The 25,658-nt window shown below is 42.1% G+C and overlaps 1 protein-coding gene across 1 annotated transcript; it reads right to left on the reverse strand.

Moving 5' to 3' along the window:
* Positions 1-1,793: 1,793 nt before the first annotated feature.
* On the reverse strand, positions 1,794-8,517 carry VAX1 (ventral anterior homeobox 1). The gene is made up of 3 exons (XM_030569937.1): positions 7,944-8,517; positions 5,998-6,185; positions 1,794-3,431 (listed from the first exon to the last, which is right to left on the reverse strand). Exons 1-3 carry the CDS (start codon positions 8,179-8,181, stop codon positions 2,898-2,900), a joined length of 960 nt encoding a protein of 319 aa, XP_030425797.1. The 5' UTR covers positions 8,182-8,517; the 3' UTR covers positions 1,794-2,897.
* Positions 8,518-25,658: the final 17,141 nt, after the last annotated feature.

Consider the following 25,658-nt stretch of genomic DNA (forward strand, 5'->3'; position numbering starts at 1 on the left):
TGCCTGGTAACTCCTTAAAATGCTACTGCTGGTGACAGGGGATATTACTGGGTACCCAGAGATGAAAAATGTCCTTCGGAATTTAACTTACACCTCTCCAGTCACTGGTCTTTTTCTTACAGATTGAGGCAGGAACTGCTAAAAAATTACCACCCCTCCTGGATAACTGAGCACAATTCTGATTTCTACCAAAAAAAGCAGTTCTCTGTTAATGCTGCCCCCCTAATAATAAAAGATTCGCCGGTGCTCCGATCTGGGAGACATTTGCTATCCAGCAGTTATTAAAAAGCGGCTAAATACCTGTAGCCATAGATGGATTTGTGGCTACAGAATATGGATTTTTTAAGAAGTGCATGCCCCGTGTTGGACATGACGGGTTAGTTGGTATCTTTGATCTCAAGGAACTTGATTACACTTACGAGTCAAAAAATGGCAAACGAGAACCACAGGGACACGACTGAGAACTGGGCATAAGGAAATCCAGACTAGGCAACAATTTTTATTCGCTTGAATTCCGCCAGCATTCTGCGGGAAGCCACGTGAATTGCAACCGACGTTGGTTTAGACTTTCAGCTATCTTGAAAATCTCTCTTCTTTTTACTTCCACAAATCTCTGTTCATAACAGTGGCAATCATTAGAGGGCCCAGCCCTGCACTGATTTCTCAGACAAAACTCCCCACTGTGCTCAGGATCGGGCTCACAGGGGATTCTTTCTTTACTGAAAGCCCTTTGGTTTATCATTAATATCCCATCCTCTTTCTCTTTTTTTATATAAAGAGATTACATATGCACAAGGGTTGGGGAACTTCTATTCTGAAAATCTAGCGTCGTGTAACTGCAGTGTCCGTTTTTTTTTTATTAACACATGGGGAAATGATACTTCTTAGGGGCCAGTAAAATACTTATTGGTCCGAAAGGAAGCAAGCCCGCGGCTTAATCAATTGAATCACAGTCCTAATTTAAATAAACAACTATGTTTAGAGTTTTGTTTGTTTTAAAACCGGTGTAAACTCAGCTATTTCACCGTGAATCCAAAACTGTCCCATCTGTTCAGAACTAGAGCTCCAGCAAGGCAATCGACTTCAGAACATCCACGAGAAAGGATTTTTGACATTTTCCGTCGTACATACCTAATGATAATTTTGGTGTTTTAAATATAAGACGAAGTACACCTAATTCTGTCGTCATATAGATATAATATATTTCACTCCCACCACATAAATACAAAACATCCAAATATCCAAAAACATTCAGAACAAAAGTTAGTAGCAAGTTCTCGGCGCTCGATTCATTCATATTTTCTCCACTATTGCCTAGAAACTTCAGACGTAAATAATTCACAATAAAATTACTATTTTGTTTTCTGTCCTGCTCTCTCTCTCCCGCTCTCTCTCCAGTTCTGTTTTGTAGTTAATTTTCTAAACTACAGCAACCATTCAATTTTTTGTAATTATTTTTGGTTAAGGTTTGGTGGCACATATTTATACAGTTTGTAAACGCCTTATATTAAAGGTTAAAGAATGAAAAACTAAAACAAACAAACTCGCTAACTACAGAATTTTTTTTCTGACAAATTCAAGTACTGAAACTTAAGATGGATGGAGTCGATCAGAATGCGAGAGTTTGGAATAAACACCTTGGTGGATGGAGAAAAATAACTGTAGCTAGTATGCGAAAGGACAAACGGGATTGTTACACGGATGTATTTTAAAAAAAATATGTTCTTTATATTTTATTTTCATTTTAATCAAAATGAAAGTAAAATATAAAGTAATTTGTGAGAGTATTACGAAGGGAGGAGACCCTAAAGATGTTTAATTTGGATACACTTTGAAAGCATTAGAAACTCAATTCGAAAAAACTGCCATTTCAATAGGTATAGATGCAATCACGCCACTCTCTCTCTCTCCCTTATTTTTCCTTATTTAACATGTTTACTTTTACAACATTTTTATGTTATTTTTGGTTCGAAGAACTAGCTCTTGAAACTAGAAAAAGGGGGCGTTGCATTATCTCGAAGTGAAAGATTGTTTTAAATAAAAACAAATCTAAAGCCACTGTTTTCTATATCTGCATTTAATGCACAGGTTTTAAAGGCAGTCTGTTCCGATCCTTAAAAGATTCAAGATTTTTTTTAAAAAAAAAGTTGATACGACTTTTTTTCTGGAGTGGGTCTATATCAAGGGCAAATATAAATAAAAACTAGGATACCAAACGGTTAATGTAGTGCAGTCATCATATACATATATGGGGCCACAAAACCTTGAGCAAATTTGTGCTTAGAGTCACTGAAGTCTTGACGACACATTTAAATCCACCTGAAGGTTCCATTTCTATGTCTGTTTGTTTGGAATCGACTTCCCCATCGGTTGACGTTGGTTTAATTCAGAATGCAGTCAAAATGGTTCTGATTAAACTGCAAACAACTCCCCCTTCCCATTTCCCCGCTCCTCCTCAGTTCGTTTCCCAAATAAAATCGTTAGGTTTGCATTGGTGTGCTTCAGAATGCAGTCAAAATGTTTGGCTTTGAGCTGCCTGCAAACCTCCCCCAAACTGCCTTTCCTCCCTGACACCCTCCCACGCTAAAATAAAGGGGTCTCCATCACTAAGAGCGGTGCCTCCCGGCTGTTTTGTCTGGAATCCGTTTATTTAGCTGCTACACTCGGGTGAGAAGTTTGTCCACTTCCTGGTTTCTCCTCTAAACATAGTTTCGTCCCTTGTTGCATTCGGCAGCGAGTCTGGCTAGGAAAGCATGGTCGTTGGGGGGCTGCTATGGCAGGATGGTGTGTGGAGGTGGGGAATGAAGGGAGGGCTGATGAGATGCTAACGTGTCATTATTCCATAAATATTCCCACAAATAGATACTATAAATATAAATACATAGAGTTACTCAGAGTCAGTCCAGGGCTTTTTTCTCAGCGCCTTCTTTAGTGTTGGTCCTGGAGTAGGGCTCGAAGGCGGAGGAGCTCAGGTACCTGGCTGACAGTTCCTGCAAGTTCCCTGCCAGGGATCCGGCCATTGTCAAGGGGTTAGAGGCCAGGCGGCCGGCCACCGAGCCCAGGAGGGTGGGCACCGGCAGGCTGAAGAGGTTATGGCCGGCGCTGGGCGAGGCGTGGAGTCCTGCAGCCTGAGGGGGCCCAGCCGCGCTGCTCACCGCCGGCGGGTGCGGGGAGCCGCCCGCGGTGCCCGAGCTGGTGGTGCCCGTGGTGCCGATGCTGAGGCCGGGGGCCCGCAGCGCGGAGCCCAAGGCGCTGGTGGCGCAGGGGGGCAGGAGGCCGGGCAGGCCCGGCGGGGAGAGCAGCCGGCCTTGCTCCAGGAGCCGGAGGACGCTGCAGGTGGCGGCGGTTTCCGACACCACGGACCTCAGCTCCGAGTCTTTGCCTTGGTCCTTTTTCTGCTTCGTGCGCCTGTTCTGGAACCAGACCTTTACCTGGGGAGAGAGGCACAGGGTGAGCGGGGCCCAGCCGGGGGCCAAGGGGCATTGCTCCATTTACCCCCGGCCCGGCCCGGGCGCTGGAGAATGGACGCCGGCTTGGCCGCTCCGAAATAGGGGGTTTACACGGCATCGGAGAGACTGGGGTCGGGGGAGGGGAAGCTTAGGAAGTTGAAATGAACCACTCAGCAGCACTTTGTACGAAGGGGGCGGGAGGGAGGGGATCCTGCCTAGGATTAATGAGCTCTGACTTTGGGAGCTGTGGAGCACCGGGAGGCACCTTAAAGGGCCCGGGTTCTCCTCTCCTGCAGCCAGCGGAAATATTGCCCTGGGTTTCAGCGGTAGCAGGATCGGACTCTTTAAATTAGTTTTATTTCCGAGCCAGCCTTAAGCCTGGAGCGGGTGGAACCCTCTCCCTCCCCGGAACAATCCAGCGGGCCCCTAAGCTGCACACTCCGCTCCTCTTCCCTCCCTGGCAGCGAGGAGTTATCGGCTCATCCAGTGCCAGCAACGTGGGTCTTCTCTGTCGCTTCCCTTCCAGCTGCCTCTCTCAGCCCCCACGCCAAACGAGAAGGCATGGTGCAGCTGCTCTGCACTTTCCCCACATCTCATAGCAGGTCAGAGCCCCATTAGCCCCTTTCAAATATGATTTTATCTAAAAGAAATACAATTTGTATTTCTATAGCCTCCGAGGCTGTTTAACTTGTCATACATACCTGTCCCGCGGCAAAGAAAGGCTCATTAGCGTGTCAGCGGGATTTATTGCACCGGGTGATCTTTTAAGGACATACCAAATCGGGCTTTAGAAGTTTGTTCTTGTTTCGCTGACTTAGGGGTTATTACCCCCTCCCTTGCACTTTTAATTGTTCGAACGGACATAACTATTCCCCGAGCAGTGCACAATCATACAGGCCACACTGTTCACGGCCCTGGAACTACCCCCCCTCCAATCCCTCAAAACAAAAAGAGATGCAGTTACCTAGGGCAGAACCGTTGCTATTGTCCACCAATCTATTTCATGTAATAATAGGTAGGAATGAAAGATAAATACATCCGATTTTAATTCAGTGGCACATACAAAAGTAGGACTATTTACCAACTGTCTATTTTCTGTTACGAAGCACTGGGGATTTTCTAGCGTTTTTCTCCAAAGCAGCTAATAATACAATTCATTTTTTCTCTGGCGCAATACATTATCCTTCCCTTCGCAGAGTATTTTCCATACAGTATTTCCTTCCCAGGTAGAATACTTAGCTCCAAGTCACCTCCTATGCTAGAGACTGCCCCATACACTGCAGGAAGGGACCCGCAGACTCCAAATTACAGAGGGAAATGGTTCACCTTATTTTGCAACAGAGATTCTGGGCGGAAAAAAAAATCTCCCTCTAAAAAGTTAGGGAGATTCTAAGTTTTTAGAGAGAGGTTGGTTTTTTTTTTCGCCCAGAACCTCTGTTGCAAAGTAAGGTGAGCCAATTCCCTCTGTAATTCAGGGGCCTGACCTGCTTCTTGTGAGATGCAAAGAATACTTTTTTTTGTTGTCAAATTTGCACTTGAAAACTTAAAATATGGCCGGTGTTGCAAACCGCGCCCCCCCCCCCAGGCGGCCAGGTAAAAAGGAATTTAGAAACAAAACAGAGTTTGTATTTTAGTCAATTTTAACGCAGCGCGATTCTCATGCGATTCTGTGAAAACACCTCCCCGCACTCTCACACACTCCAAACATAAACAAATAAACAAAACAAACAAATCAGTGTAAAGCACATAGGCAGGCAAAATCAAACAAGAGAAGTTTGGAGGGGCAAGTAAATATATCGAATAGAAAATCAGTTCTGATCTCTGTATTTGTTGATTATATGCTTGTCAGTAGCGTACTTTTTTAAACTGCTGACAAGGGCATAAAACTTTTTTCGAATCCACCCAACAGTTCATGGGAAGCCTTGGAGCTATGCAAACAGTGACAGCTGCCTGCATGTGGATTTGTGTTATGAAAGGTGGTTTGCATTGTATCGCCTTTCAAACCTGGACACCTCCCAGTACGGAATTCAATGCCACATATTTGGAAAGCAACCAGCCCCCGCCCCAGCATCATTCTGATAATGCGCATTGTGTACCTACTGTCTCGTCAGAAACCTCTTCACCCTCATTTATTGAGTTCCAGAACAGATTTGCTACATTCTGTAGCTCAGTTTGTGACCAAACCGAGTTGTCAGGTACTTTAAGCCCCACTATTTTCTTTCAGGGTGTAGCAGCTCTGTGTGTGTGTGAGAGAGAGAATATTCACAGATCACTGTGGTTATCGGTGGGGAAATGGTTTGCCACAAAGTGTGCGCCTGTATCTGCCAGGAGGCCTGTGATCCTGTGTGAACCAGGCATTGCGCTCTGAAAACAGAAGCAGCCTTTGCCTGTCTAGTCGATGTAAGTCTGCGAGCAGGTGTTTAGGTGGACGAGGCTTCAGCTGTGTCCCCGAGGAGTGTGTCTGTGCTGGGACTCAGTGTTCTCGGGAAAGGGGGGGAGGGGAAGAGGTCTCAGAGGTACCTAGCAGCAGGTGCTTTCTCTGCACTACCTGAGTTTCCGAAAGATTGAGCTGCCGGGCCAGTTCGGTCCTTTCCCGTCCCACCACGTATTGGCACCTCTGGAACTCCATCTCCAGCCGGTACAGCTGCTCCGCGGTGAAAGACGTTCGGGTCCGTTTAGGGCGATCCAGATCAAGTCCTTTAGGCAGAATAATCTCTCTTATTGAACCTTTGGCATCTGGCAAAGAAACGCGCAGTCACTTTACACCAAGGAACCGCTCTCGGAGCCATGCAAAGAGCTGCCGGGCAGGCTTTCAGCCTGCGCCCTCACCCAACGCCAGGATCGTTTAGGTTAACCAGGCGGTAATCGGGCTGGTAAAATCAGGACATCGCATGGGGCTACCGTACCCAGGAAAAAAGGAGGCGCTAGGTCAGAGAGCTGTACATAATTCCCCCAGCCCGACTTTCTCTTGAGGGGCGTTTAATACATTTCACTGGAGATCTCAGTGCTGTAATAAACACCAAGCGTCCGTGGGCCCTGTTCACTGTCGGGTTATTCATTGGTGCTGCTGGGTTATTGTTATTATCGGCTAGCAAGCCAAAAAGCAGCTGTATAGCAGTTCCTGGGCAGGGCCATTTCGAGTTTACAACATGTTCCGTTTCACCGTGGGGCGGTTTGGGATTTTAAGTGCATCTCGCATCCCGAATGGCACGGGAGAGGCAGAGTTATGGCCGCTTCTTTCCTCTTTAAAAATGCCAGGAGGGTGAGGGAATGGGGGAAATTAAAACAAACCACACCGAGAAGCCTCACTTTTATTTTAGCACCAGCCTAAAGAAAGCAGGACAAATCTTATTAACACAACTGTCATGCTAGAGCTCGATTCAGATTACACTAAAGCATTCCCAGCCTTGCTTTCCGTAATTTTACCTCCATAATACACTTTAAGTCATAGATAACCACATCATTTCAATCTGACCCCTCTGTGGGGTCAATCGGTCGCGCAAGGATTAATTATTGTTTACCAGGCCTGCTTTGCACTAATTTTATTATAATTCTATTCCCCTTTCCCCAAACACCTTAATAAAACGGTAATTTCCACGGGCAATTTGTGCGGAGCTCTATAAAATCATTTCATTAGTGGACCGGGAAATGATCCGGAGGTTGGGGAGGGGGGAATTAAAAACAATAAATATACAGAAACTTCATTCAATCCTTCCTGTCTTCTTTTTGAAGCTATGTAAACAGTGATTGTTAAAAACATACTTCTTCCACTGTCAGTTCCACATCACATTATGGACACTGGGACAGAGGACACAGCAGAAACCCCTACATTTTATATATCCCCTCCGCGCGCGCACACACACACAAATAAAAAAAATCTAAAAAACCCACAAACAACACATATGCACCCAGATGCAGAAGGTGAAATACATTATTTTCTCCGGGCGTCTCCTTTCTAGTGTCCGAGGAGTGCAGAAGCAGCTAAAGCAAGGACTTTCACGTGGGGGAGAGAAACGTAGGTGTTACAAAATTAAACTGTTTGTTCATCGCATTGACCAAAATCCCTCGGACACACCGTCAGCCCCGCGAGGGGACTTTGACACTTGCAATGCTCTCTGCAGACCAGGGCATCGCTTCGAAAGTCTATGGCGAATCTAGAAAGGCTGTAAACAATGTATTTCACAGCCACAATGGTTGGTGTTTAAGAAGCACCAAGAAAAAGTGGGAAACAAATGTAAAGTAGATAGACTTCTCCCATGAGCCAAAGAGGTGCATTGATAAAAGAGACAAAAAAAATAATCATCAGATCCTATCAAACAGCTCTAGACTTGGAACCACTTGCCACTGGAAATACCGCATTACTATCTACAGCGGTATCCCTCTCTGTATCCGGAGTAAAAGAGGAACAGCTCGAAACCCCAACACCCTTTTTTATATAAAAAGTCCGACCTCTCGCTCATACACACACACACAAAATGCCTCCAAAACTCCTACCTCTAACTAGGATCCTCCTGCAATAGTCCGGATCTGCAGAACTAGATTTACTTTTATTACAATCTTCTGACACGGACGAGGCAGAATAAGTCCCTTGCTGATCCTTCAAAAAAGAAGTAGAAATATTTCCTTCAGATCCTTTGCTTTCCTTGCCCTCTTTATGTCCGTTCTTCGAGACCCGGTTCGCTTCAGCCTCTGAATTGCATCTAACGTCCATTTTGTCTTGTTTCCCAAACATGTAATGCAATAAAAAAAAAAGGAAAAGAAAAGAAAGTCTTGGATATTGCACAGCCTGCGGTCAGGTCCGTGGGGATCTGGAAAAGCACTTCTCGCCAGGAAGGGTCGGCTTTGATCCCAACAGAAAGGCAGCTTGCTTCTTCCTCAATCCCTGCGTCCTAATGTGACTGTCCAGCTTCCCTGAGCCCCAGTGATCAGGTACTCAACAGTACAACTCCAAAATGATTTAATGTCTGCCTTATTACAGAGACATGTAGTTGTTAGACACACAGAGGGACGCGCACTCGCTGTTTCAATTGATTACGGGTAATTTTGCAGCCTCCACATTTAGGTTACCTCATGAATACACTAAATTGTTTGGATAATATATCAGATCGTAATGGATGGTTTGTGTGCTTGTCCCCAATCAAGTAGAGTTTAGCCAGTGAATAAACTGAAATGATTGGTCTTGCTTTCAGGAAACACACAATCAAAAGACTGAGACTTCCAGAAAGGGGGGTGGAAAAAAAAAAACTTTTGACAAGATTCACCCTGAATTGTTAGCACCATTAGCAGCCATTATTAACTTTCTTCAGTCTGCCTTTGACCCTCCAGATTATATAGTAGCTTTATCCAAGACACGCCAAATAAATCTGAATAAAGCTGCTAGGAAAGGCTGGAAAAATGCAGTGGCAGAAAAGCAGCCTGGAGTCTAAACAAAACAAACCAACCAATAGACACAAAAAAAGTTTCCCCCTGGAGAGGGTCTAGCCAAGGAAGCCGAAGATCAGCCCAGCAGAAATCCTCCTGAACCCATCTCTCCACAGACAGCCATCTTAAACTCCTACCTCTCCTTAATTCAGTTCAGATGCTTGCTTTTTGTGTGTGTGTGTGTGTGTGTGTGTGTTCTAATTCTGCACCTTCACAAACACTGAACCAATTGGTAGAGCCTGCTCATTGAAGGGGAAAAAAAAAGAAGCCAGCTTTGTGTTCGGATAGATCCAGGAGGGGAGAGAGGGAGAGAGAGAGATAGCCTGTGAAAAATCTCCACTGCGTGATCTACCAAAGGATAAAAAAAAAGTTTTACCCTGTCTATTTCATTGTCTCTGCTACAATATCTTTGAGAACCGCAACAGCCAGTAATCCAATAAGACCATTGATTAGGCTACAATGATTCAATTCAAGCAAATGGCCTTGTGCAAAGAGCATGCTCCAGCCCTTCTTGTCACCTTGTAGGGCAGAAGCCCTCTTCATGCTGCTCTCCTTATTCATTCCTTTATGGGAAATGTAGAGCAAAAGGAGTGAAAGATGGCAATTATCTAATTGGACTATTAACAAACAATTCTCTGAGTGTGGCTGTCTGGCAATGGTGCTTGGGTGGGGTGAAAGGCCACATGTTGCACTGGCCCCATTCACAAAGAATTTAGGGGCCGGAGGGAGAGAAAGAATTTTCTTTGAGAATTTTTCACACAAATCCAGGAGTGTCAGGTTTTCCTGTCTCTCTGTGTCCGATTCTCTGTGTCTGAGGGGTGGTGACGGGCATCTTTACCCAGCTGAAGGTACTGTGCAGACCACTAACATTGCAAACAGCATAGCAAGTCAACATCAGATTGCAGCACCCCACCCAGTTATGTGCATATTGCACACTGCTCAACTTCGTGGGTCTGATTCTGATCCTATTGATGTAACTGCATTGACTTCAAAAGAATTATTAGTGATTCATGCTGGGATAATTTAGGGCAGGCCCTTGATCTATGGATTAAGTTTAAACTAATGTAAATAGGCATATTTCAGACCAAGAAATAAAATCAAATTTAAAAAGTGAATGCAATTTACACACACTTCAGATTATTCTGTCTCTAACAAGTATTGTTCAATAATTGCCCGGAACAGCTAGATTTTTTTCTATTATAATTCTCAGAAGTGTCAGAAGTAGATAAAGAAGTCACTCCTGAGACCTGGATCAGTTCCTGTGCTTTATATATATAATTAATATATACATTATGCAGAATGTCTCTAGCCTGGAACAGGTTTCTTTCTCCTTAAAGCAAATGAATTTCAGCAATTTCTGATGGTTTGTTATTATTAGTTATTCTTTGTTCTGCAGTAGTGGCTAGAGCTTCAAATCAGCTGGAGGCCCTATGGTGAAAGACACTTTCCAGATATTTAAGGGAGAAACAATCCCACCCCCAATCTAAGGGCCCGATCCTGTGAGCTGCTCCCTGCATGGATGCTGCACAGGAAGTTGTTAACAGACACAAGTGGATGTAACAAACAAACAGAGAGGTTAAGTAAGAGAGCAAAAGGTAACAGTAGTAGGAATACATTTGTGCACAAATGAGCTATACGCACAGCATGCAGGTAGTGAGGTATACATCTATATGATTGAGAAGTGTGGCAGTAGCAGTCCTGGCTGGCCATCTGAGTCTAAAAAATTCTGAATAAGACTATTATTTTAAACATTTCTACATAATAAATGTTCTAAGACAAAGTAGGTAAATTGTGAAATGTAGAGAGAGAGAAATTATAATTATATTCGTATAGGTGTGTGGGTGTGTGTACGACATTTCACCCCCAAGTTTTTAGTTATGCTAATATCTAGGAATAATAACAAACAGGTAGTTATTCAACTCAGTTACACTATTTGAGGCAGGGTATTTGGAGTTTAATGTGCCATTACTCTCTGCCTTTCCTGCAGTAAAGCACCTGATCCAAAGCCCAGCAGAGTTAATGGGAATTTTGCCTTAAATGAATGATCTCCTATGGACTTGGCTATAAAACTTGTTTGTAAACATATAGGTAGCTTTATGTAACACAATTATAAAAAATGTTTTTCCCCTCTTAAGTCAGCTAAATTTGCCTGCATACATTTAAAATACAATACAGATGCCTAGGGAGGTTGCGGAATCTCTGTCATTGGAGTATTTAAAGAAAAGGTTAGACAAACCAGGGCTGCCTGGGGCGGGGGGCAAGAGGGGCAATTTGCCCCAGGCCCCGCAGGGCCCCCCACGAGAATATAGTATTGCAACTTTTTTTTTATGGAAGGGGCCCCCAAAATTGCTTTGCCCCAGGCCCCCTGAATCCTCTGGGTTGCCATGAGACAAACACCTCTCAGGGAGGGTCTAGATACTTTTAGTCCTGGCTCACTGCAGCGGACTGGACAAGATGACCTGTCAAGGTCCCTTCTAGTCCTACATTTCTATGATGATACTTTCAAAAACCATGAAAGTGTCTGGAGTGATAAATGATGGGAAGAATAAGAAATAATCATGACCCCAACCCAACTTTTAAACTCTGTGGGAACAAACTTCACCCACATGGAACCTAATGATTTTAATGGGGGTCCACCCATAGTCACTACATTGTAGGATCCGGACCAATGTTTGTAAACACTATCTCAGAGATCACTTATTAATTAGCCCCCCCACTCACCAAATTTGGTCTCCCCAACACATCCTACTTTTCCCATTACTTTTAAAATAAATTTTAATGAACATTATTTCTCCCCAAGAACTGAGAGAGATGGAGCCTGATTGTGCTCTCATTGGAATTAGCATAAATCCAAATAACTCCACTGAATGCAGAGCTGTGCACTTTACGCTGGTGTGAAACTGGAATTAGTAATATCAGGATTGGACCCAATTATCACTTTAAAAAAAAAACAAACTTCAGAATGATGACCAAACACACAATACATGAACCCACAGTTCATTCTCTGGAAAATAGATTATAATATTCCTTGTAGAACATGGCTTTGAAAAGCTTATATTAGTATATTAACTAAATACTGATAATACTAAATACATTGATCTACTAGATATACTACCACATTGATGGTTCCCTGTTCCCCACAGTTTATCTTGTTTAATATAAAACCATGTGACAGTATAAAGTTTAGCCGCTGATTATGCTGCTTTTTTGGTCTGTATTCCAACTTTCTTTCCTTCAGTAACACAGAAAAGCCTTGATTTCTATTAGTTTGCAGCTTTTTCTTTGTCTGTGAAATATTCCTGGTTTAGGAGGTCTGAAGTCCCAGAGCCTCTCTCATAGCTGATCCTGCAGTCAACATGTTACTGCTTATTTTAATCTGTGTGGCTTGCTAGACTGCTGTGGAACTACAGTCCTTATGCCTGAAGAAAAAAAGAAAAAAGAAAAAAACCCTCAGCAAAAGGATCTTGTGATGTAACCCACTTAGTTTATTGCGTAAAACAGACTCTTATTCGAATAGTTTTCCTCATGGATCTGAGTTTCTGACCATCTAGAGAGCCTGGTCTGGAGATTCTTTGACACCCAGGGATTACAGGATCAGCCAAATAGGCTTTTTCTTTGTTTGGAGGCTACAGCCTCATATGATGATGACACTTGTCTCAATTCAGTATTGAGATGTGCAGGTGAAATGGCAGTGGATCTCTAGAGGCAGCTGAAAAACACAAAGCTTACGGGCAAATTCTGTGGACTAAAGCCTACTCCAGATGCAGCAGAAGGCGAAGGAACTTGTAACTCGGGTTCTGCACACTTTGCTACATAGCTCTGCTCAACAGGGCATATGGGCAGGATACATAGGGGAAGTAGGAGAGTCAAGGACGGGGGTACGTGATTCCACATTATGCAAAAATGAGTGTCCAGTGGGTGAGGTGGAACCAAACGAAACTCCAGCATATGAGCTAGAGTAACAGATTCTGAGCAGGCTGCTGGCCTCCTCCAGGGGACAGATGAATGGAAATATGGCAGGATAAGAATCCTGCTATCAATAGTTCCTACCCAAATCCCAACACCCTTGTTAATTCTGATAGCCGAACACATGAGAAATATATGAGAAACTTCCATGGCCATCAAGTTGTTATTTAATGGGTGAAGACTGTCCACGTCACACTTTTGGTACTCTGAGGAAAAGTTAGTCTTAGGAAGGCAGAGTGCACATCCCCATCTGAAGCATCTTCTCTCTTTTCTACAGGTTCTGGTACTGTGCTCATCATTGTAGTATCTGAGCACCTTCCAAAAGTGCATTAAGCAATGGGATTAACAACTGTCCAGTGAGGTTCATTCTTTCACTCATCTATTCCTTAAGAGTTGTTTTAACATATACATGCTGCTTTACATTAGAAAGGGACAATCTAAGAAGTGGCCTTTGCACTTGGGGTGGAAGGTGTTGAGGTTAGTGATGGTCCTTAGTTCCTGTGGAAGTTCACTCCACAGTCCAGGACCTGCAAACACTCTGTTTCCTGCACAGATGACCTTTACTCTTGCAGTGGACAGTCCCACTGTGGCTGAGGAGCCAAGTTGTCAACCACAGTCCTCACCCTGGAGCTGTAGGCAATCTTTTAGATATCCTCAGCCCAGGACATTGAGATCCTTGAACTTGATTTGATATTCTATGTAGAGAGCAGAGGACAGGTTTGATGTGCTCACAGTAGCCTATGTTGATGGCTTAATGCCCAGGTATATCTTGTTGCTCTAGTCCAGAAACATGCATATCCTTCTACCATATCCAAAAGATATGAGGTGACGAATTCATCCTACACATAATGTTCAAAGACCATTACATGTACCACAGCAAAGGAAAGACAATTCTATTGTAAAAAGACCACTTCACAAAAGAGGACTATACAAAGAAAGACATTGATACGAAACGGGTCACAACTCAGGGTTCCAAATGGCATTTCTTAACAAACATCTGCACAGGGCTGTGATGCCTACTTATTACACATTGGTCATTCCATGCCTGTTCTGTGAATATGGGCTCTAAGCAGTTGCTAACTCAACTATTTATATTAAATAATCACATACAGAAGTTCACTCCCACACCTGTTTACACAGATGCACACCAGCTTGCCAACCTGATACACAAATAAGAACTGTCTGGCTTTTTACTCCAGTGCAGATTTGCCACTATTTGCCAGATTATCTCTGCATTGTTTAAATACAGAAACTAAACTGAGCCCATTGGAAAGTAACAGTGACACTGTCCTGGACACGAAAAAATGTGAATCGAGACGCAATATTATCTGAAGATATAATAGGGAACTGAGAGGTTGGACTCTTTGAGTTTGTCTATACTGCAAAAAGAAGCCCACGGCAGTGAGTCTCAGAGCCTGTGTCAACTGACTTGGGCTTGCAGGACTCATACAAGGGGGCTAAAAACAGCAGTGTAGACATTCACACTTGGGCTGGAACTCAGGCCCTGAAACCTAGAGGGGGGCAGTGACCTCTTTATTATTTCCTCCAGCCTTTGGGGATCCAAAGACTCCTTCAGATGTTTTTCTCCAGTGACTTTAGCAACAAAGGCCATTTGCAGTGTGATATTTTTCTAAAGCTGTTGCAAACTGACCCCATAACAGATAGCAGCAGTGCGAGGGGGTGTCCACCTCACACAAGGTAGAGCAGTTTAAATTAAGTCAATTAAGATGGAAAAGAGTCAGCAAGCAATAAATCTTAATTAAAGATGAAGTTCATCTGGGAAGTCAAGTATTGGGGTAACTGTGTTAGTCTGTATCCACAAAAACAACCGGGAGTCCAGTGGAAAGCTTATGCCCAAATAAATCTGTTAGTCTTTATGGTGCCACCAGACTCCTTGTTGTTTCAGCTGGGAAGGAGCAGTTGGGCTTGTATATAGGGATGATAGAAGAGAAGGGGCTGTAGGGGAAGTAGTCTACAGTTACTCCCTGGGAGGAGGGAGTTTGGACCCATAAACCTGAGGGAGGAAGTAGTCGAGGAAAATAGCAACAGGGTCTGGGAACAAGCAGACTGTAGTTGCTGGACATAGGGGCCCTGGGCTGGAACCCAGAGTAGTGGGCAGGCCCAGGTCCCCCTACCAGCTGCTGGTAATGTGGCACAGGACCTGGCTTTGGACAAGAAGATTGCCTGGAATGGCATATGGACAGCAGATCCAATGGGACTTTGATATCCCAGAAGGGGAAGACTATGCGGGGACCTGGCTGGAGGGCTGAGTCATGAAGACGGATCTTTGTGGACTGAGGGAGAATGTGGAGTGAGCAATCATTAGAAGGGAGGTATCTGACCTCAGTGGAACTAATCCACTGACACAGCCACAAGGAGGTGCCCCAATGGTGAATGAACCCTGTTACAAGCAGAAGTAAAGACAGATTAGCCCCAGAGGAGATATTTGTAGGGATAAAGGACATGAGAAGCAAGAGGAAGACTAAGGACAGGGAAGGCCCACCATGCAATGAGGAGGGAAAAACAAGAACAGAAAACACAGCAGTGGCCGAAGTGTTAAAGGCCTTTGTTTCAGTTTTCACCAAAATAGTTAGTAGTGACTGGATGACTAACATAGTGAACATCAATGTAAATGAGATAGGATCTGAAGCTAAAATAGGAAAAGAACAAGTTACAAATTAGACAAGTTAAATGTCTTCAAGCAGAATAGTTAAGGAACTGGCTGAAGAGATCTGAGCCAGTAGCAATTATCTTTGAGAACTCATGGAAGATGACAGAGATCCCAGAAGATTGGAAAGTGGCAAATATAGCACCTATCTTTAAAAAGGGGAATACGGACAACCCACAGAATTATAAACCAGTCAGCTGAACTTTGGTACCTGCAAAGATAACAGAGCAAATAATCAATTTGTAAGCACCTAGAAGAAAATAAGGTGATAAGTAATAGTTGACTTAGATTTGTCAAGAACAAATCATGTCGAACTAACAGTCTTCTTTGACAGAGTAACAAGCCTTGGATAGGGGGAGCAATAGAGGTTTTTAATTTCTACTTCAGTAAGGCTTGTGATTCTGTCTCACATGACTTTCTCATAAACAAACTAGAGAAATATAGCTGAAATGAATCTACTATAAAGTGGGTGCACAAATGGTTGGAAAAGTGTACTCAGTAGTTATCAGTTGTTCACCATCAAGCTGGAAGGGCATATAGAGTGGAGTCCTGCTGGGATCTTTCCTGGGTCTGGTTCTATTCAATATCTTCATAAATGATTTGGATAATGGCATAGAGAGTACACCTATAAAGTCTGTGAATGATACCAAGCTGGGAGGAGTTGCAAGCGATTTGGAGGACAGGGTTAGAATTCAAAATAATGTTGACAAACTGGAGAAATGGTCTGAAGTAAATAGGATGAAATTCAATAAGAACAAATGCAAAATCCTCCACTTAGGAAGGAACAATCAGTTGCACACATACAAAATGGGCAATGACTGCATGGGAAGAAGTACTGCAGAATAGGATCTGGGGGTCATAGTGGATCACAAACTAAATATCAGTCAATAATGTAATACTGTTGCAAAAAAGCAAACATCATCCTGTGATGTATTAGCAGGAGTGTTTTAAGCAAGACATAAGAAATTCTTCCACTCTACTCAGAATTGATAAGGCCTCAGCTGAAATACTGGGTCCAGTTCTGGGCATCACACTTCAGGAAAGATGTGGGCAAATTGGAGGAAGTCAAGGAGAGCAATAAAAATGATTAAAGGGCCAGAAAACATGACCTACAAAGAAAGATTAAAAAAACTGGGATTGTTTAGTCTGAAGAAAAGAAGACTGAAGGCAGGACATAACTGTCTTCCAAAGGTTCCTCTAAAGAGGAGGATAATATTGTTTTCCTTAACTAGTGAGGACAGGACAAGAAGTAATAGGGTTAAATTGCAGAAAGGGAGATTTAGATTAGACATTAGGATGAACTTCCTAACTCTCACGGTAGTTAAGCACTGGAACAAATTAGCTAGGGTGGTTGTGGAATCTCAGTCATTGGAGGTTTTAAAGAACAGTCTAAAGAAACTCTCTCAGTGATGGTCTAGATAACACTTAGTCCTGCCTCAGTGCTGGAGACCACACTAGATGGCCTATCAAGGGCCCTTCCAATCCTGCACTTATATGATCATTTTTTGAATGGATTGTAATTATTCCCTAGAAGTCCATATGAGGAACCCTCTAGCAAAGAAATGCAGGTCACACCAGTGAAGCTCACCAGGGAATCTCCATCCCCTGGTATACTCAGGCACCATCTAGAGGCTAGGATCACATGACAGCTAGGAAACCCAACTTTACACTGTGTCCCTTAACACCAGCATGTCCAATAAACTCAGGCAGCGCACAGAATTTGAGATAATGTGACAGTCAATAGAAATGGTTGGAAAATTTTGAAATTACAACACTTTTTTTCAATTTTTTGAAATTAGGTTATCAAGTAGTGAGTTCTATTTGTTTGTTTGCTTTTAAAAAAATCATGAATAATTTGAAACCTGTTCCACAATTTTTTTTCTGTATTTTTATCAACTATAACAATTAGGAAACCTGGGATACTGACTGTACAAATATTTGCCCTGAAACTCTTGAGCTATTAGGAGTTGACGGTTGGACCATATGAAAAGAGATTTTTACCTACATTTACAATACATTATTGGATCTGACCTATGGCTTGGGCTCTGGGAGAGTTTCATTATTGTTACTAAAGACATTCCTCAAATGGGCACCTATAATAGTTCAGTATACCTACTAATGACTTGTAGGAGAAAGTGGATGAAGCGTTAGCAAGAGTGGCCAATATTACGGCTGTTTTGGTTATTAAAATCTACGGAGGATTGTGGGAGGATTTGGGATGACTTCACCTTGTGATGGATATTTTACCTGACGGACATAAACAAACTGGGAGACTGGACAGCAGAATGGGAGATTATGTTGATCACGGATAAATATAAGGTAATGCACATTGCCAAATATTGGCTACATTGCTCAAATAATCTGATAGGCTCTGAATTTGCACGTGCCTCTGAGGAAAAAGACCTGCAGCAGGAATCATCAGTGTCTGTTTCTTCTCAGGTTTTTTTTAAGGAAAATATGTTGCTTGGATGCTTTAAAGGGGGGATAGAAAAGAATGCAGAAAAGGCTATAATGATAAAGAAATATGGTATACACTTATGTTAATACTGTGTTCAGTTTTGGTCAATTTCCCTTATGAAATATATAGCAGAGACTAAAAAGTTCCAGGAAACACTGATGAAAATAATTACAGGTATGGTCGGATTTATAGATGAGACGAGACTGCAAAGCCTAGAATTATTTTGCAGGGAACAGTGAAGAATGAAGGGAGACTTGATTGTGTCAATCAGAATTATAAAGTGTGCAGCAAACATTGATCAGACCTTCTTTTTACTTTGATCCATACAAGAACAAAGTCCAGATTAAATGAAAAGGCCATAAATTTGGAATGAAAAGTAAATGCTTCTCCACACATACAGCCAACCTATGGGAATTGCTACTGTAGAAGGCAAATAGCCAGACTTTGCTACTGTTGAAGAAAATATCCTGGCTTGATATAAAAAAGGACTGGTAATGTTATGACCACTTCATTATACAAGCTAGGACAATGACTGGGTTTATCAAATCTCACAGGATGTAAACTGATCACATGCAGAAGGCAGGAAAGACCCCCCACCCCTTCCCAAGCTCTCCACCGACGTACAGCATTTCACAGTCCAACTCCAGAAGGGTATATTGTATTTGTTCTTTTGTTTTTGCTCTTCACTGAAGTATCAGGTAATAGCTATTACCAGAAGTAGGAGGCTGGATTTGATAGACTAATGGTGCCACATGGGAAACTAATGGACCATTTCTTCTTAGACACTAATAAATGTTTGTAGGCTACCTTATTTGTCTTCTGGAAAAAACAAGACTCTCTTCCTTGGGGGATGTAAGCTGTATACCCTGTGATCGCTGTGGAACAGCAGCAGGGAAGAAAAGCCAGTCCATGCTAGATACAGGCCTAGATGCTCACTTCCACTTTTGAAAGCGAATGGAAGCGCATGTCTAGGGAGACATGGAGAAAGCTGGCAGGGGTGGGGTGGGAATACTGCCTCCATGGCAATTTCCCCCAACTCATGGAAATCTCTCCACTAGTATTCTGCAAGGTTTAGACTTTGTAAATTAATAGATCCCAAGGCCAGCAGGGACTGTTGTGATCATATAGTCTGATCTCCTGTATAACACAAACCATAGAACTTCCCCCAAATAATTCCTAGAGCTTATCTTTCAGAAAAACATCCAATCTCGATTTAACAATGCCAGTGATGGAGACCCTTGGTAAATAGATATGAAGGATAGGCAGGAGGGTGGGAGCTCAGGGGGGAAAGCTGCTTTCCGAGGTACTATGCTACCCACAAACCTTTGGGGCAGTCCATTACAATTTAATGCAGGTTACCCTATGCACTATGGAATCTGTAGAAGTTCTGGGGACAACTGTCAGTGGAAGATTCCTGAGAACAGTGCTTCATCTGAATTGGGCTACCATGGAGCTGGAAGAAGGTCTAGGGGAATCAGAAAGCAGTGCAAGAAGACAGAGGTTTAGTGCAGTTGGCTCTGGCCTTTGGCAGATCTCTTAGCTTCAAGATCTGCAGAATTTGGGGACCAAACTCCCTGGCTATTTTTCCAACCCCTCCCCCCAGTAGAAAAATTGGGAATTCACTAAATTTCCAATTCCCAACACAGAAATAACAGATTGAGGAGATAACAATTCCTTGGGTCCAGCCCCACTGAATTCAAGGGAAGTTTGCCATTGACTAAAACAGGAGTTGGATTGGGCCGCAGTGACTTATAACTAGATGACACTGTTGAGAGAGAATTATTTGGATAAAAAAAGACAGAATCTCAATTTTCTTACTATCTTTCTTACAGACCAAACACTGGAAAATTTCCCATGAACGAGGAGAAAAAAGGCTTTACAATATTGTACCTGCTCTTTAATATTAATTTAAATTTCAGAAAGATTAATTTCAAGTTGAACTGTGTCTTCTGTGCCTCCTATTAGTTGACTAGGATGTCTCTGTCACTCAGCAAGCCAAAAGGAGATGACGATTTGTTGTTTGTATTACAGTAGCACCGACATGCCCAACATGAGATTAGGTTCCTTTTTGTTGTGCTTCGTGCCGCATGAACACATCGTAAGAGACAGTCCAGGCCTTAAAGAATAGGCAAGGCAAACAAAAGATGGAAGAGGAAAAATTATCATGATCCCCAGGTTACAGATGGAAAAAATGAAGGAACAGAGAGGTTAAGTGACTTGCCCAAGGTCGCACGCCAAGTCTGTGGCAAAGCCAGAATTGACTCTCGGTTCCAGTAGAGTGCTTTGCTATAAGACCATCCTTCTTTTTCAATATTACCATAAAACAGATATATTTGGGTTTAGACAGATTTTCCATTTTGGCAGGTATCATCAAAATAATTTCAAAATATGTAAGTGATAGTAATAATTCACTGTTACTTAATGGTCTGTGTTTACAGCTAATTATTAAGCAGCACCAGCAAAACACATGTTACTGGAGAACAAGATACACAGACATTCTTGGAATGCTTTATTCAGAGTCATGTGTATAGTCTAAGTGAAACACTAGCCACTTTTGGCAGAAATTCAGATGTGGAAACCCTTTCTGATTCAGATAGATCACAATCAGGTTCTGTGGCTGTGTGTTTGTCTTATAGTGGTGTAAATCCACTGATTTCAGTAGAATTGCTCCTGATTTACAGTGATACACAGAATTAGCACACTGAATTTAACAAATAGAAACTGGTAGAAATTCCACTGGCCATACAGTATGCAGCTATCCCCCAGGATTGTTTTTCTTAAGCCTTTGTTTTCTTCTGAAGGGCAGAATTTGACCCTTCAGAGTCTATTCCCCACCTCCCGCCACCCCTATTCACTGGAAGTAATTCATGATTCTATTGGCAGAACTCCTATTAACGTCAATGGGAATGAAAAGAGAATGAGTCCATAAGTGTTTAAGAATTATGCTATTAAAACACTACAATGCATTTTATTTTTATTTAGTGCGCTTCATATGAAGTATCATAAAAATGCTTTGAAGAGAGACAGCATAATAGGGAGACAGCAGTTCACAGAGTTGTGTAGAGTGACTGATTTAGATGGAAAAGGACAAATGATGCATAAGAGGAGAGGAATAGCAAAGCTGGATTTTCAAAATGGTAAAGATGCAAGTAACAGTCCTCACAAAGTACAGACATCAAAGGGAGAATGGAAAGCTGCACTATTGAGGTGGGTTAAGCACCTATCGGACTAAAGCAAACAGGATGGTTTCAAGGTGCTATTTGAAAACACAACAGTGGCTTTCAGGCAGAGAAGGATGGAGTGAGTTCCAGCCAGATCACAGTGATCAGTGAGGAAAGGGCCTCTCCCATCATCTTGGTCATCCCCTTGTTGATGTAGAATATTAGCAGTTTTTGCCTGGGTTAGTTTTAAATGACTCCAGTGTTTGGGCTTCCACCACTTCAGCGGGATCACAGCAGCGTCATAAGGCTTGTTCGGGGGAACTTCAATATTCATTCAGACAAAATTTCCCTTTGGTTGATTTAATCCCTGTGATTAGCACAAAGGAAAAGGCAGTTTGCCCCGGTGTATTTAGGGACAGAAAACCTCTTCCTGAGGTCTGGTTTTATTTTCTTTCCATTAAAACATTATAGCACTTTACATCTTCATATCATTAAACAAAGTTTAACAAAGTAACCTACACAAGGAAAAGGAAGTAGTATTATCCCCAGTTCGCAGAAGTGGCAAAGGAGATGTAGAAAAGTGAAGTGACTTGCCTAAAGGCAGGTAGCACATTAGCGTTAGTACTGGGATTAGAACGTAAGAGTCCCTCAGATCCATGATCAGTGCACTTTATCTCTGGTAGTCCAGAGTAAACAGCTCACAGCTGACTGTAATGTACTCACAAAGCTCAAAATTAAACACTTGAACAGTACCAGACCTATCTAGTTAATTAGATCACTCTTAAGGAATCTATGATCTAGGAGGTTTTAGGGGCAGCTTCTCCTGTCTCCCTCTTTGGAGACTAGATATGCCTCTCTAGGTGTCCTTAAAACTAATTGTGGAAGCCACCCTTCTTGACGCAGCAGTGATTTTATAACTGTGTTCCTTTAGAGACAGACAAACTGAGGAGAAAGAGAGAACTCCTTCCCCTATCTTTTGCCAGAGTTATGTTCCTAATGACCTAATCACAGGGGCCAAATGGAAACACAATTAATTGGTAGTGTGTTTTTCCTAGCTCCACCCACAGTCCAAATTCCATCCACTCATGAAGCCAAAATAAGATGCTACACACGGGGGATTCTGCAGATCTCCATAATGGCCCAGACTCTAATATCTTTACTCTAGTTTCATAGCATCTTCCTCTACAAGTAGCCCCTTGGAGACAGAGTGACCAGAACTGAACCCAGCAGTGCAGGTGAGGGCATGGTGGGTGGGACTTTCAAAAGTGCCTAAGGGATCCTAACTCATGGAGAGTTAATGACAGCTTGGACTTTAGCTTCCATAGGCATTTCTGAAAATCTCACCCATCACTAATTTACACCATAGTATTCTATTCCTTTCAGTATTAGTCTTCATCTCCTTCTTTTGCACCTCAATATTTTATTGGGTTTTTTTTTAACTGCTACTGCACATTGAGCAGAGATCTTCATTGAGCTGGCCACAGTGATGTCGTTTTTCTGAGTTGTTACAGCTAATTTAGATGGGGCATGAGCAGGTCAAATGAATCCTTCTAATGGGCCTGACTTTGCATTTATCAATATTGTATTTCATTTTCCATCATGTTTCCCCCAGAGATCTTTCAGATATTCCAGTAGCACCTAAGAGCCCCAAGGTCAAGGCTCCATGTTGTAGGCACTGCATAAACACATAATAAGAAATGTTCCCTTTGCCATCTAATCCATTTACCATTTAAATATCCCAAAAAATGGTAAGGAAAAGTGTTATCATCCCTATTTTACAGATGGGGAAGTTGAGGAACACAGAGATTAAAGTACTTACTCAAATGACAGAGGAAATCTGTGATAGACCTAGGAATTAAAATCAGATGTATAGATTCACTGTCCAGTGTTTTAACTTCAGGATGATCCTTCCTCCCAAGTGGGGTATCTTATCAATCCTCCTGTGTTCCTGTGAGAGCCAGAGGGAGCAATAGTCAGATGGGTTGGAGTATGGTGCTATAAAATATGCAGATAACATGCATGACTGTTATCAGATAGTGTGATATCTTTGCTTTCCTGCTACCTGGCTGAAATTGGCAGTTGATAAGGGCAAGCTGTCAGCAATTGAATGCAGCTAAGCAAGTTGATGTTAATAGGCTGGGGGAAGACTTTTGAGAGGAAGTCTGTTATGTAGGAGGGGTTTTCCTCCTAGGTAATGAGAGGATATGTGTGGTTCAGCAATGGGGGTTGATTTTGGATCAGCTACTGTTGGAGTTACAGGTAGCATAGTGACCAAAAGCACTTCCTCCCCATCGTTATCTGGTTAGATATTTGCTACCTTTTCTCTCCACTGTAGATCTTATCACACCTCAGTAATCCATGCTACTGTGACTTCTTGACTGAAATACTGAAATGTGATCCACATGAGGCTATACTTGAAGACTACTTGGAAGCTTTATCTTCTGCTCACCTCTTTGGTACTGTTAGTTATCAGGCATATTATTATACTTCTTCTGCAACGATTGCACTACTTCTTTTTTGTGCTTTTTTGGCGCAATTCCAGGCATTGACTTTGTCCTAAATGTCTGTGGAGGAGAGGCAATTGTCCTGATAGTCAATGAGACACCACACAGCAGCTGATTTTAGCATGTTAATTACATAGGCCCTGATCCTGCATCATTCTTGTCAGTAGGAGCTTTTCTATGGATTTCAATAAATCTACTATCAAGCTCGCAGTTTCTAGATTCAAACATCTGGCAACTGATCCCCATGGACTTTTAGTAGAGAGCCTTCAACTCTGGAATTCATTTCCCCTCCTTGCTCTGAGAGTGACTAAATTTGTTAATATTCATCTCTCTCCTGAGTCTCTGGCCTGGGGGACTAAGTGTGGTCTGTTCTTTTTCTTTTGGGGCAAATAAATGTGCATTAGTGAGTAACGGACATGTGCGGAGAGATGTTATTGTACTCATTTTAGAAATCTAATAACTAGGTTAAGAACAGGAGTATTAAGAGTTGTATGGAATTACAATTAAAAAAGAAGGCTTGTGAAATTCCAAACAGAAAATTAAGGTCAGTTTGGACCATTAACAAGGGAATAAGAAGAGTACTGAAAGAGACTTTGTCAGATCCATGGCAGATTATGAACACATGATTTGGAACCTTAAGCTTCCTGTGAATATCAATACAAATCAATTATTTTTCTGAGAAATTGAACATAAAGAAATTCAAATGTGACCAAGAATATGATTGTTTTAAACTTGTGACACTAGCAAAATTAAATGGTTGAAAGACACTTGTAAAATGCAGGGATTTATTTTCCCTTTAAAAAGGTTATATTTACATAACGTCAAGGGATTTCTCCCCTACCTCAACAAACACACTAGTTAAAATACTTTATTGAAATGAAAAGCAAATACAACAGGCAACAGGTCTTTGTCCAACAAAACACTGAAATATATGCTTAATTCTAAACACATCAGTCATCCCAGTGATTTTGATGCTCACATGCTTAAAGACAACCTGTGCTTTAGTCCTTTGTTGGATTGGGTCCGTGATGATATAGGTGTCGAAAGAATCAAGATCATACTCTTCAGAGAAGATTTTAAATGCTCTTTGTTTACAGACAGAATTAACATAGCTAACAAACCCACAGATCAAGCATAACTTTTATGTTGAGCTACTTGAAATGTCTCTAGAAATTACCTACTGATGGAATTTGGAGCTCATTGAAAAGAATTATCCAATGATCTAAAAATGAAATAGAGTTGTGTGAAGACCTTGATGCCTAACTAAATTTTTTTTTTAAATTGAAAGGCCAACTTAGCACATTGGATAATGTACAGTATGAACTGATGGTCATGTGATGCAGATGGATTATTTGATCTGAGAGGCAGTGGATAATGCACATAACAGGATTGTCCAACATTTTGTACGGTATTCTGAGATCGACAAAACAGAAGAACAGTGGGGAAATGTCAATGTAAACAACCATAATAGTTTGTGCTTATTAAATTCAAGGAGCTTCAGTTGAGGACCTGTAGCCCTAACCATGCAAACAGTTATGCACGTGCTTAACTTTGTACATCTGAGTAGCCCCTCCAACATCAGAACCACTAAAGAGACAAGACAGACGAGACAATATCTTTTACTGTACCAGCTTCTGTCAGTGAAAGAGACAAGCATACACAGAGCTCTTCTTTCATGTTACTTTTGAAAATTTAGGCCACAGATGCCCTGGGTGAAATCTTGGCCACACTTATGAAAATGGGAGTTTTCCCATGTGCTTCTGTAGAGATCTAAAGAAATAGCTGCTCCCCCATAGTCCCTTCATTTGTACGACACCTAATTGTCCTCTCTAAGAACCAGAGGCTCAAGAACCCTGAGTTTAACTTAATTCCCTTTAGAAAAAACTCTGAAGTATTTTTAAAGTAAAAAACAAAATTACCAAAACTTGATGAAAGATTTCATTGTTTTTATACACTGTCACACACACATTGTACATAATTGAGAGGCCAAAAAATCAACAGGGAATGCAATATAAAATAGTCCTTGCATGG

Source organism: Gopherus evgoodei, chromosome 7, assembly GCF_007399415.2.
Source record: "Gopherus evgoodei ecotype Sinaloan lineage chromosome 7, rGopEvg1_v1.p, whole genome shotgun sequence".
NCBI classification, from domain to species: domain Eukaryota; kingdom Metazoa; phylum Chordata; order Testudines; family Testudinidae; genus Gopherus; species Gopherus evgoodei.

What these genes read in the sequence shown, in the direction of transcription:
- VAX1 (XM_030569937.1), bottom strand. Translation starts at nt 8,181, where the DNA reads ATGTTTGGGAAACAAGACAAAATGGACGTTAGATGCAATTCAGAGGCT. An exon ending in CAGGAGGATCCTAGTTAGAG is followed by an intron (nt 6,186 to 7,943) that starts GTAGGAGTTTTG and finishes TTTCTTTGCCAG; the next exon opens with ATGCCAAAGGTTCAATAAGA. An exon ending in TCAATCTTTCGGAAACTCAG is followed by an intron (nt 3,432 to 5,997) that starts GTAGTGCAGAGA and finishes CTCTCTCCCCAG; the next exon opens with GTAAAGGTCTGGTTCCAGAA.